General features: G+C 39.7%; 2 protein-coding genes across 2 annotated transcripts; one reads left to right on the forward strand and one right to left on the reverse strand.

The window, feature by feature from the left end:
- Positions 1 to 1,261: 1,261 nt before the first annotated feature.
- Positions 1,262 to 5,996, forward strand: bnip1b (BCL2 interacting protein 1b). Its single transcript, XM_084940562.1, has 6 exons — positions 1,262 to 1,375; positions 2,483 to 2,575; positions 2,703 to 2,794; positions 3,039 to 3,146; positions 4,020 to 4,138; positions 4,236 to 5,996. Exons 1-6 carry the CDS (start codon positions 1,292 to 1,294, stop codon positions 4,430 to 4,432), a joined length of 693 nt encoding a protein of 230 aa, XP_084796688.1. The 5' UTR covers positions 1,262 to 1,291; the 3' UTR covers positions 4,433 to 5,996.
- Positions 5,948 to 12,218, reverse strand: LOC146379348 (stanniocalcin-2-like). The gene is made up of 4 exons (XM_084940561.1): positions 11,978 to 12,218; positions 9,894 to 10,036; positions 7,193 to 7,404; positions 5,948 to 6,954 (listed from the first exon to the last, which is right to left on the reverse strand). The coding sequence occupies exons 1-4, from the start codon at positions 12,111 to 12,113 to the stop codon at positions 6,627 to 6,629; spliced, it is 819 nt and encodes a 272-aa protein (XP_084796687.1). The 5' UTR covers positions 12,114 to 12,218; the 3' UTR covers positions 5,948 to 6,626.
- Between the last annotated feature and the right edge of the window lie 500 nt (positions 12,219 to 12,718).

The raw sequence follows: 12,718 nt of genomic DNA on the forward strand, positions 1-12,718 counted from the left end.
TGTCATGTCAGTATGGACCCAAATCTCTGAGGAATGTTTCCAGCACAATCTATATATAAATAAACCAGGATCATTCAAGCGAAGTGAAACTTAAGATCTTCACCAGTGTTTCTGGTTGATTTTTGAGTAATGCCATATTATCTCCTCCACAAGTAGTGCCTGTGAAATGGAGAGATGCCTTTATCCAGCCAAAGAGAACCACTGATAGGAACACTTCTGCTGATGGCTCTAAATTTATTTTTACCACCAACAAATGTCATTGGGAGACTACAACTGAAAGCAGACAGCTGCTTCTACTACATATATAATTTCCTTGATTCTTTTTGTAAAAAATACTTTAATATAATTGGATGCCCTACATGTACACCGCAGTGGTGTGTGGGATGGCGTCTCTCCCCCTCCCAACCTTTTCATAATGAAAGAAAATGTTTCCCAAAGCAACAATGTGGCTCACTGATGTGTTTATTAGGTTTGGACACATTCAGAAAAGGGCTGCATCTAAACAGGAAGTGTTTATGATTAAGTTCTATTCATGGTTTTATTGTCTTTTGTATATAACAGTATCGAAAAAGACCACATTAAAATAGCTCTTCCACTCTTGTATTGTACATATTTTGCTGGTTTGCTGCTGTTTAGACAAAGCACAAAGTCTATCAGAAAAAGGGAGAAATTTCTGTCTGTGTCTATTCTGTTATCTTGACAGGGTTACTGCTGGGAACACGGATCAGACATGGGCCTCCTTTTTCCTTTACAGGATTTCCACAAAATTAGCTGGTGTAAAAATGACACAAGACCCCCCTTTTCAGTACGTACTGTTAATACTAACACTTAGTAGAAAAAGTAATAGTACAGTCTCTATCCATGATGTTGATGATGTTAATAAAAAAAAGAGTATTTATATTAGTAACAGCCGAGGCTGAATTAATTTTAGTAGTTTTTTTTTTAGTTAAAAATGCCACTTTTGACTCTCTAAGTATAGTTTATATATTACAAACTTTAAATTATTTAGTGGTTCTGTTTTATATGATGTTTAAACATTTGAAAACACATTTACATTTCAGTGTGGATCCTGTCTGTCCAATAAGTAAGGACAAAATTATAGTGGAGCTACAGAATGATAAGTAACTGCACTTTTTTTTGAAAAAGGAATTATAAAATCCTATTTAAGTATTTTTTTTTGTTCCATTTTAAGTAACATATTTATTTATTCCACGGATAATTAACATCCGACTACCGTTGGTCCTTCGTCTTTACCTCTTTTGGACCTCCAGCTTGCCATACAAAAACAACAATGGCGTCTTCTGCGGATGTTCACGTCCGAATTTGCGCACAAGAAATTATCAAATATGATCTGGAAATTAAAGCTCTCATTCAGGTAAGGAATGAAGAACGAGCGCCTTGTTTGTCCTTTCATCCTGAGCCATTTCTGAACCGTTGGTAACTCTGGAGAGCTGGCTGAACATGCGCACAACAGGTCTTCAAGTTGAGCTAAGAAGAAGCTAACGTTAACTTTCCGACAGTCAAAAGACACAAAACATTCTTGATTTTGTTTATTTTAATTAGGCAACAAATCATTCCTGAGACAGTTATAACACTTTTGAGTAATAAATCTCTAATTATTCAAATAACCGAGAGAAGAAAATGATCATTTATTATCAGATGTTATTTAAAAAAAATATTTACGACGCACTCTTTTAGTTCTGCGTTCGTGATATCCTAATTAGTAAGGGAAATTAAAATAAGTTAAAACAAATTGTTTTAGAAAATGTAAATAATATGAATATAAAAAATATGTGAAGTTTTTTTTTAATGGAGAAAAATGTGCTAAAATTTATACTGTATATCCTGAGCCAGATGGTGAGGTGCAGAGACACCTGCCCTATCAAAAAGTGACTGCCAGTGTTTCTTTGTCTAATGTCTTTGGTTATATTGCTAAATAGCTCTAGTCAACAGGATTTAAAAATGGATTTCATATATAAAGTAATAAAAAATGACATATTTTGCAAGTATTTTTATGGTTCTACATTACATTGCAATCAATCAAGTCCTTTTGGCCATTTAAAGTATCTTTATACAGCTGTTATATTTGTATAGATTTCTGCTACCACATCAGCAAAAAGCAGAGATGAGATCCTGAGTCCACTGAATTTGACTGCCTCCACCTCTTGGCTGCACATAGAAACTGTCTTCCAAAAAAAACTTGTGAACAGAATCAATGATAAAGGGGCAGAGCTGGTGGAGTCCAGGATTCACAGGGAATGAGTCTGACTTGCTGCCAAGCTCTCAGTACACTGTGTACAATGACAAAACACTTTATAACAATGGACCAGATGTCTCATACTCCTAAAGCACAAGCTCCTTTGCTCACACAAAGATATGTGCATTTATGAATTCACATGATATATGTCTTACTCGATGTGATATAATTATAAAATATAACTAATACATTATATTTAACTCAATGTGTGTGTGTTGTCTGTAGGACATCAGGGATTGTCCAGGACCTCAGTCTGCTCTTGTGGAGCTCAATGCTCAGGTCAAAGAGAAATTCAACAAGCTGAGGCTGAGAATTCAGGTCAGGCCTCAGCTACACATCCACACGGTGCTGCATCTGACAGTTTTTTTTTTTGTTTTTTTTTTTGCTTAATATTGGTTCTGTGTCATGTGATGCCATGATGTTGTTGTTTTTTTGTTTCTTCCAGGATCTGGAGCAGATGGCCAAAGAGCAGGACAAAGAGTCAGACAGAGTGGCCATCCAAACAGAGACCGAGAGCCAATGGAAGCAGATGCTGAGGTGTTTAGACACAGACGCACACAGACACATCTAAAAAAAATAAGCGTGTGCAGCACCAGTCATTTTATTTTCCCCTTGAATCACTTGCCTCGTGTCCCAGTGAACATGTTGTTGGTTTCTGTTTTGTTGCGATGATAATGTAAACTGGTAATGCAGACACAAGCGAGCACTTAAGATGGAAAAAAATCTAAAACAGAAACTTTCAGTCTCAAAATTGTTTGCTTTTTCATGTCTGTCTTGTCAGCAACCAGACAGCGTGGAGAAAAGCTAACCTGGCTTGTAAACTTGCCATAGACAACATGGAGAAGGACGAACTGCTGCATGGTGAGGAAAACCACAACACCAGACAGAGGTAAATATAGTTTCTGCCAAGGCTCTGCTACAGAGCACTGTACTACGAAGACAGTTCAGTGTACTCCGAGTTTGTTTGCATTATGTAGATTCCCGTACTTCTACACCTGGTTAGAGCTGCTGATATGCAGTCTGAACTTTGATCAGTGATTTTTGTATACCTGCAGCCAAACAGGAGGAAATTAATGTCACCTGTATTAATTTACCTGGTTTCTGTTTAGCTGTAAAACGCTGATGGGGTATTATCGTTACCCTGCCGGGAAGAGGCATCGTACACACCTTGAGAACAAGGCTGCTTAGGATTTTCAAACTGATACCATAGTTTCTGTCAGTAACTTCTATCCTTTACTTCCTGTAGTTATTACCATTACACTGTTTTCTTTCTGTTTTTAAGCCCAGGCCACCAATAATATTTCTGTTTTACACAGATGTGTGTTTATGTTTATGGAGTGTTATCAGATGAATCGCAGTATGACAACTATGTCAAAACAACAGCTAATCTGATGTACACTGAAATACAGATACACTTGTTAACATCTGTAAAACTATCTTTTGTCTAATGTCTGTGGTTTAAAATGCTTTCATGAACGATTATTAAATAAGATTTTTTTAATTGTTGCTTTTGGTAATTTGTGATTTAAAAAAATTGATTAAAAACTGGCACAAATGAACCAAAAAAGATAAATGAATATAAAAATAGAGTGGCTAGTTGCACTGGTGGTAGAAACACAAGGTTCTAAACTACTCAATGAGAAAAAGATTCCTTCTAGTCTCCAATAAATCACTTTAATATAATCTAATAATAAATTAGGCATGTCAGGACCCATCTGCAGTACTTCACCTGCTCTGCTCTGTGTGTGTTTTTTTGTCTCAGGAAAGCAACCAAGGAAAATTTAGTGGAAACCAGCAGCAACATCACAGAGAGTCTGATGTCTATCAGCAGGATGATGTCTGAACAGGTGAAGCAGAGTGAGGACACCATTGGCACTCTAGGTAAAAATCTAATTTTATGTTTCAGTCTCCTGTCCACATTTCCTAACCGATCCTCCTAATCCCTTAATGCCTTTAATTCTTCGTCCTCCTTATTCAGCCACCTCATCCAGGACGGTGCAGGAAACCAACGAGGAGTTTAAAAGCATGACAGGAACCATTCACCTGGGCAGGAAGCTCATCCTGAAGTACAACCGGCGGGAGCTGACAGACAAGCTGCTCATCTTCCTTGCACTAGCCCTCTTCTTTGCCACCGTCCTCTACATCCTCAAGAAACGTCTCTTCCCCTTCATTTAGTCGGCCGCCTGGGTCTGTTTTTCCTCAAGGACGTGGGGACTGGCTTGGAAGGAGTTACCACAGTGAATTGTAGGAGGTATGAAGTAGAAGCATGAACCACATGGACTCTTAGAAGCAGCACTGAAACTGGACTGTAGCACACAGAGGCGGCGTGAAGTGGGAACGTGTTACTTCTTACATATAATATGCAATATGAAGGGTTGGAAAATATCTGAAGCTCAAGATCCACTTCAGCAGTGAAAGGAGCAAAGTGAGTAAAACTGACATCCAGAGTTTCATAGAAAACATTAAGAAGCCACAGCCTGCCTCGAGTAGATATGGTTATACAATGCATTGTCAAAAGTTTGAACGCACGTTGCAAATGGTCACAGTTGAAGAAGGGATCTGCTGCTTTTTAGCCTTTTCCTTGATGCCTCACACTGCCTCCCTGGTGTTACAGTAAGGACTCTGTTATCTTAATGTGACCATTTCTATCATTCTGGATGATGGGTCTTTTTCAGAAAGCCTGAACTTGAGGAAATTCATGTGTTTACATTGAAATTTACATTAAATTGAAGTAAATACAGAGCTTAAAGGTTCAGATGCTCATATTTGCCAAATTGTGTGCAGTTTTTGAAATGTTGATACCTTAAAGCACACTGTAGGTTTAATAATGCAATAAGACAGCATCTACAGATCAGCAGCCTGTATGCTCATGTAATATCTCTTTGTACCCCTTCAGTCCAACGTAAAAGGAAGAAAAGGTAGTCTGTGATTCTGCCCTCATGTCAGTCATGTTGAAAGGTTGGGAGTCAGTGACTAAAGCAAGGGACCACTGGAGGCTTGTTTTAAGCCTCGATTGCTGCAAATAAACACAAAATCCATCCAAAGAGGTGATCTGCGTGACAAAATGTTTCAGCTTATGCAAAATATTCACTTCCTCCAAGCAGAGGGCAACCTTATTTCAGCTGGAGCTTCACTTTTACACAGACAGGAAGAAAAGAGGGGGACAGAAAAGTGAGCAACATTGTAGGACTCCATCTACTCCTGTTGAGTCATGGTTGGTTTCTGTGCTGTAGCAGGATCTTCTGACTTAAGCTGTAGAATTAAAGAAAGGCCGGTTTAAAAAAAAAAACAAAAAAAAAAAAAACCACGGGTTGCCCTGCTAGTGTCCAGTATTCTACATATTGCACCTTTAATTCAGAACTAGTCACGGTCATGGTTGCAAAATGCACCAACCTTTGTTTTTGTTTACTTTTTGTTAGAAAGTGTGAATGTGCTCAGGAGAGTGTATTTAGTGTGTATTTTTTTTTTTTTTTTTTAAAAATTGAGTTTACCTCGTGCCTGCCTTCCAGACTACTGAACCAGTAATCCGATGAATGATTGTTGCCCTGAAAGGTGTCAGATTGTGTGAATGTTGAACACAAGCCCCGTGGGTTTGAGTTCATTTAAAAAACTCAAAATATCAGTTTGAACTGCAGTGCTGTTAAAAGACTTGTTCAACAGGATAGGACTGATTTAAATAACAGATTTCTGTTTGTTCATCAGTATCACTTTATTTTAATAAAATTCAAATAAAAACTGTTCACAGAGTTTGTGATCCATTTAAATAAAAAATGTACAACATTCGACACCAGAGGTCTGTATGAAATGTGAACAAGCGAACATTAAAGATACATTTCTAACACATATTGACCGATGAGTGCTTTCCTTTCTGCACACTGCGCCTCATCTGTTTATCTAAATGGTACACAATATGACTTTCTCCATAAATACAAAAGCAGATTCATAACTCTGTTCCTAAAATGTTGTGATGCTGTGTAAAAGTTCAAATTGAGCAAATGTTTTTCATGAAACAGTAAAGTGTCCCAGTTTAAACACTTGGTACGTTTTCTATGTTCAATACTGAATAAAATATAATGCATTCTAATGTTATTTAGATTTTACACAGCGTCACAGCTTTTTTGGAACTGGGCTTGTAAACAGGATACTGACTTGGAGCCATGAGCTACACTTGACCTACTGATTCCGTGTGTGTCTGCTGCTGAGCTGCAGTGGTCTACTGTGAGATTGAAGTGAGGTAGATAATTGTTCTTCCATCCTTAATGGAGCACAAATGCCCAGCAGATTGAATAAGTTATGATGCATTACTACACTGAATACTTTTAGCCACTACTGCTAGTATTATAGAATTGTGTACTCAGTTTCCATCCGTCTATGGAGGAGTGACACTGGATTTCTCAGACACAACTGAATCTGGTTCAGTTGTGTTGTCTATATGACTGAGCCTGGTCCCGTCCTCTGGTTTAGCCTCTCTGGTTGGTTGCTGCAGGGGTCCCCCAGCAGTGATGGGCCATGGTGCACTGGTGGATGGGGAAGTGCTTTGGTGGAGGGTATCGGATTGGCAGAGGGGGCAGTTTCCGGCAAAGCTGCTGCAAAGCGACCCCCAGTACTGCTCGCATTGTTCACGCAAACGGCGTCCGACCCATGTCCTGACCTCATCTCCGCACTTCAGCAGGAAGTTCGTCAGCTCCACGTATGGCCTGGCAGGATGCGAATACATCAGGGTCATCAATAAATACTTGTACATTTAGAAAAAAGTCACTTGCAGGAAGTGCCAAAATCAACAATAGAATAATGTCCCAGTTTTATTCATTTTTCCATTTGAGCAATTAATGACATAATTTTGAATGCATTTATTTGTACACATATCTATCTATCTATCAAAACAATAAAATTGTGGCTGTTAGTAGTTAATTTGTGTGTGTTTGTGTTTCTCACCCGGGGGGAAACATTAGGTGGAACTGCACCAGGTTTTCCACGGTGTCTATATGATCCCGCAGTGCCAGGCAGAGCTGGTGTTTGGTGTAGCACTCCCTCTGAAGCACGCACACCATCTCCTTTATCGCCGAACACCGCCGGCTGATGCAGCTGAAACGCTGCCGCAGCCCCAACGCCATGCACCGCAACGTGTTCTTCACAAATGATTTGCCCTGCGAGAAAAAAGGAGAACAGTGAGTGGACGATTACAGGGAAACCTATGATTCTCCCCCCCCCACATAATGTTTTATTGCAACTATGTTTTTATTTCCAATAGTCTTTTCTATCAGATTCAAAGACCTATTTAGTTTTTGTATTCTATTATTGATTTATTATTTATGTCCATGTTTGATTTATCATCTTTTCAGTCATCTATAAAGTACTTTGAGTTGGTCTAAGTTCTACGAAAGTGCTACACAAACAAAACAAACAATTTGTGACAGCCTTAAATCAAGGGGTTTACCTCAAGTACTGTTTAGGAAATACAACCATTTTTATACACAGTCCTCGATTTTTAGAGGCTGAAAAGTAACAATTTTAAAATAAGGAATTTTTTATTTTAATTTTTTTTTTTTTTTAAATAGTTGGATTAAAATAGTTTGTAGTCACCGACTGTGTGACGTCTAGAACTGTCGGACATCACCAGATGCTGCATTTCCTCCCTTCAGATGGTATGTCAGTCCTATACTGAAGCCACCTTCAGCTTAAGCTCGTTTGTGGCTCTCTTTAACTTCAGTTTTATCTTCAGAGGCTGAAAACCTGCTGACTTGAAGAATATCCCATTTCTTTGCATTGAAGAACTCTTGTGCTGAATTGCTAACGCGACAGCTAATGCAATACTTTTGTTAAATCCCTTGAATTAAAGCTAAAATCTGCACTTGAATGATTTGAAATCTGTGGTGGTGTCCAGAGACCAGAAAACCAAATGCTCTGTGAATGGGGTCACTGTGAAAAACATTAGTTTTCGCTGTGTTGCTGTATGATCTTTACCTCACAATATAAAGTGCCTCAAGGCAACTGTCTTTGTTATTTGGTGCTATGTAAATAGAACTGTATTGAAAAATAACTTATGACTTACAGAGAAGGGGTGAGGTTAAATAAATGTCCACTTCTTCACACTCCTTTTTGAGTATGTAAACTAAATATCTTGTAATGCATTTCACTTCATTTTTGTATACTTTAAAAGGAATATTTTTCCTAAATTACATTCTGTACACTGTTGGCAGTTCTAACAGACGCTTGGGGTAGGCTCTGAAAGCCAGACTATCCTCATCCACTTTTACAGCAGAGAGCGAGAGAAAACAAAAACAAAAACCAAAAAACCAAACCACAACATGTTGACAGCCTGGCACAAAAACCGTTTGACCTCTGTGGATGCTCTATATGGATCTTCATGACAGCTGGTGAACTCGCCCAATTGTCAGTGTATTTGTCCAACTGCTCAACTGGAGTAAGGTCATTTGGTGCTGCTAGCGCATTAGTACAGTATGTGAGGAAAAACAAAGTAAGATATAATAAGAGGGTGGCTGTGCATGTACAAAGACAAATTTGAATCTGCGAGTTAAGCAGTGAAGAAAACAGAAAACAAACAAAAAAAAAAACCAAAAAAAAAAAAAAAAACAACATGTGGCGCTGACCTAAACAAATTTCAGATTGTCATCTATACCAGCGGTCCCCAACCCCCGGGCCTCAGACCGGTACGTGAGTCGTTTGGTACCGGGCCGCGAGAGTTGAGGCTCAGGTGTGAAATGTATGTTTTTCAGGGTTTATCGGTTTTCAGTGTTATTTTGTTATCGTTTTTATTGTTTAGTCTGTTTTCCTGGGTCTTTTCACGTGTATTATGAATAAATCTTTTTCGGTACCGGTACTAGTTTTATTTTGTTGTATTTATCCGCGACACCTTAAAGGCCGGTCTGTGAAAATATTGTCGGGCATAAACCGGTCCGTGGCGCAAAAAAGGTTGAGGACCGCTGATCTATACCCTCAACAAGTGCCCCAGCAATAAGTGGTGCACACTAAGAGAATGGTAAAGGCCTAAATGCTTGACCCCTACATTGAGGGGATCCGGTGGCTCTGTAATGCTGTGGGGGGCTTTTTGCTGGCACGTATTGGGTCTTAGGGGGATCTGCAAATCTCTACAAAATTCTTCTGGGTGATCATCTTCATGTTATGAAACATTTCTACCCCAATGGGAAGAAGCACTGAAGAAGTTTCCTGCAACACTTTATCCTTTAATCCACGACCATCTGTATCAGGTACATTCACTCAGAGATCCTCAAAGAACATCTTCTGTTTCTGCTCAAACTGGGGACACATTAGGCCTGCATCATTTTCTCATACATTTCTATTCTAGTAATGTGGACAGGATGTTCCTGTTCTCTCCTTTCACTTCCCCTCTCACGCTGTGCTGCAACTGTGCTGCCATGCATAACGATACACTGCTTCTTATACAACAAGCATTCCTCACAAATGAGCGCAATGATGGAAGGGATTAAATGAAATAAAAACACGTATCCAGATATGCCTTCTCCAACCCTGCCCAGGCAACTTCTGAACTTCCCCTCAGCCTGTCAGTTAGTGCCCCACAGGCGTAACGACACAACTGACTTAATGAGTTTATTTTGAGTGTGAATGAATGTGAGACACACTGGCTTATCCTCACCTGCGAGTCGTAGTGTCCAGCGTTGTGCAGCAGAGTAAGACATATGTGGTCCAGCCCTTGGATTTCACAGGAGTTGTTGCTGAAACACTGAAACATCCCACAGCCAACATCACCTGAACTCACCAGGCAACTCTGGATCTCCACTACGAGACACAGTGAGAGATCAGCATTAACTTTCCAGGTAAATGTATGTGCCTAATAATAATAATAATAATAATAATAATAATAATAATAATATAAAAACAATACACATCCACTGTCAAGCCTCAGACCTTTGGCCTTCACTTTTCAGAAATTAGTATCATGCCATACTGCAAATTTTTTAATATCAATCCAACACAAAGGAAATGCAGGGCCAGTAATAATAATAATAATAATAATAATAATAACTTAAACAGGCAGCTTATGTAGGGGAGAGGAGTGTGTCATGATTTAGTAGATGAATCATCATCCATTTGCAAATTCTGATCACATTTTAATGACCGCTAAATTACTGTGTTTTTTGTTTACTTCCCACAATAATTAATTAACAAACAAAGCACACCTTTCAGATTTTCATATATTTTGACACTCATGTTTTTGGAGAGGTATACATTTTTCCATTTCCAAAACAAATAAAATAAAAATAATGTATTAAAAACAATTCACTGGGCTACATACTGAACTTAAGAGGATAGAAACAAAGTATCGACCCTGTCGAGCTAATATCGATCCAATAGCAACGTTGGTATCGACAGTATCATGTTTGGATCGATCCCCTCAACTCTATCAGAAACCTATCTGTAAGTGTATGGAACGTAAATAAGAGGATTTACACATTTAAATGTTAAATAGTACTTTTTGATCAGCTTTCCTTACAGATTAGACACATAAAAGCACAACCAGAATTCATACATAAGGCACACTGTCGATTTTTGAGAAAATGAAAGGATTTTAGTGAAAGGTTATAGTCCGGAAAATACAGTAGTTATGTAAGGTAGTTTGTTTCGGGCCAGGAGGCTGGGAGACAGCACACAGTTTCACACACTCTTCATTTTGCACTTTATGGCGCTGTTGTAAATGGTGAAAATACTAGTAGTGCTAGTTGCACGGCGTCAACACGTTAACGAGGTAACCGCTAACGCTAACCGCAACGCTAACGCGTTGACGCCGTGCAGCCCCACACACGGGGCGATCCGCGGTAACTCGTTAACGGAGATTTGTCGCGTTAATACAGTTATGGCGTCAACCTCATTTTAACGAGTGTAACGCTGCAGCACTAAAATAGTAATCTCCAAATGTTCTTTTTACCGACCAGCGCCTCTTTGATAGCTGCCGCGTCCATCTTGTCGTTAGCTGCAGGTGCAGCGATGGGGGAGGGGGGGGGAGGGGGGAGTTGTGTTCAGTGAAGGAGAGGCCGAGGCAGAGTAACACGTAGAGACAAAAGTGGACGAAAGAGAGGCAAACTTGCGGTTCCACGAGTATAATTATAACGTAACAGTCTATATCTATATAAACGATATAGTCACATATCTTATCTCGTATAAAAATATATCGATATATTTTTAAAAAAAAACTCGATATATCGCCCAGTCCTATCTAGAAGCATACTTTAACGGGTAAAATTAAGTGGCAAGCCGTCTTGGCTTTATGAATTTGAGCTACAAGCATACTCTGATGGGCAAAGTTAAGTGGCAAACCGTCATACTAACTTAACTTTGTGCTGGAATTACTATGACAGCAGAAATGTGCATAAACTACTTACGGTAGGACGTGTTGCCAAAGTAGGATGGTTTGTCAGAACACCGGGAAAGGGATACAGAGGGAATGTGCATGGACAGGGTCGAACCACCGGAGTCGCGCATTGAATTACAGTCACCAACAGCACAGGAGGTTAGAGAGGCGCGCACGGCCAACAGGTTGTCTTACAATGAGATTAAATGCGCAATAAGGGGGAGAAAAAAGTAGCACCCCTCAAGCTCTTTTTTTAGGGCCAACAAGGGCCTCAGGCATGCGCGTCATGTAAAGTTTTCTTCAAAACGCAGTTTCCGACGCTTAAATGCGACCGTTACACGACCTGTGAAAACTTGCACGTGGCGGCTCACCTGTGCTCTGCAAAGAGAGGCGCCTTCTCATCTGGCTCACTTCTTTCTCCAGAACATCATGCTGGTCGATGGTCAGCACATGACACACCAGCAGCAGAAAAAACACAGTGGAGAGAGCGGACGCGTTCACCGGCATGACTGAGGTCGAGTCAGCGTATGTGCAGTGCTCTTTTCTTCTCTTGGTAGAAGTTCGCGCAGCTAGAGCTCGAAGCCTTTGAATAACTTTACTCTGTGACGAGGAGATCGAGGCTATATATATATAGAGCCGCAGGAGACCGGCGCGTTCACGAAGGCTGGAGCTTGGGTCTCCACCAATCACAGCCTAGCGCCGTGACCGCGCAGCACTTGCGCAGCTGAAGGTTTATCATTGATGAGAGTAAAAGAGGAACCTCCACCCCCTCACCCCAGCAGAAGATCCAAGAATTTAAAAAGAAACAGATAAAGGTAGTGATTTCGTTTTGGGGTTTTTTTGGTTTCTTGGAAAAAAAAACAAAAAAAAAAACCTATAACCTGCACAGTTTGTGCATGTTAGGAATATCAGACCACCTTCCAGTAATCGCTCCATATTATTTCACCCTAATGTCACCAAAGAGACTACTGGAGCTGGAGGCAACACTTAATGATTAATTTGAGAATACTTAGATACTTATCTGTGTGAGACTTAGTTACACATTCAAGTGTTGTTGCCACCTATTATCAAGTTTTTTGTTTGCTGAGACTCAACTAATGTTTGATCAACTA

The sequence above is a fragment of the Perissodus microlepis genome, chromosome 10, assembly GCF_051167445.1.
Source record: "Perissodus microlepis isolate ML-2025 ecotype Zambia chromosome 10, ASM5116744v1, whole genome shotgun sequence".
NCBI classification, from domain to species: domain Eukaryota; kingdom Metazoa; phylum Chordata; class Actinopteri; order Cichliformes; family Cichlidae; genus Perissodus; species Perissodus microlepis.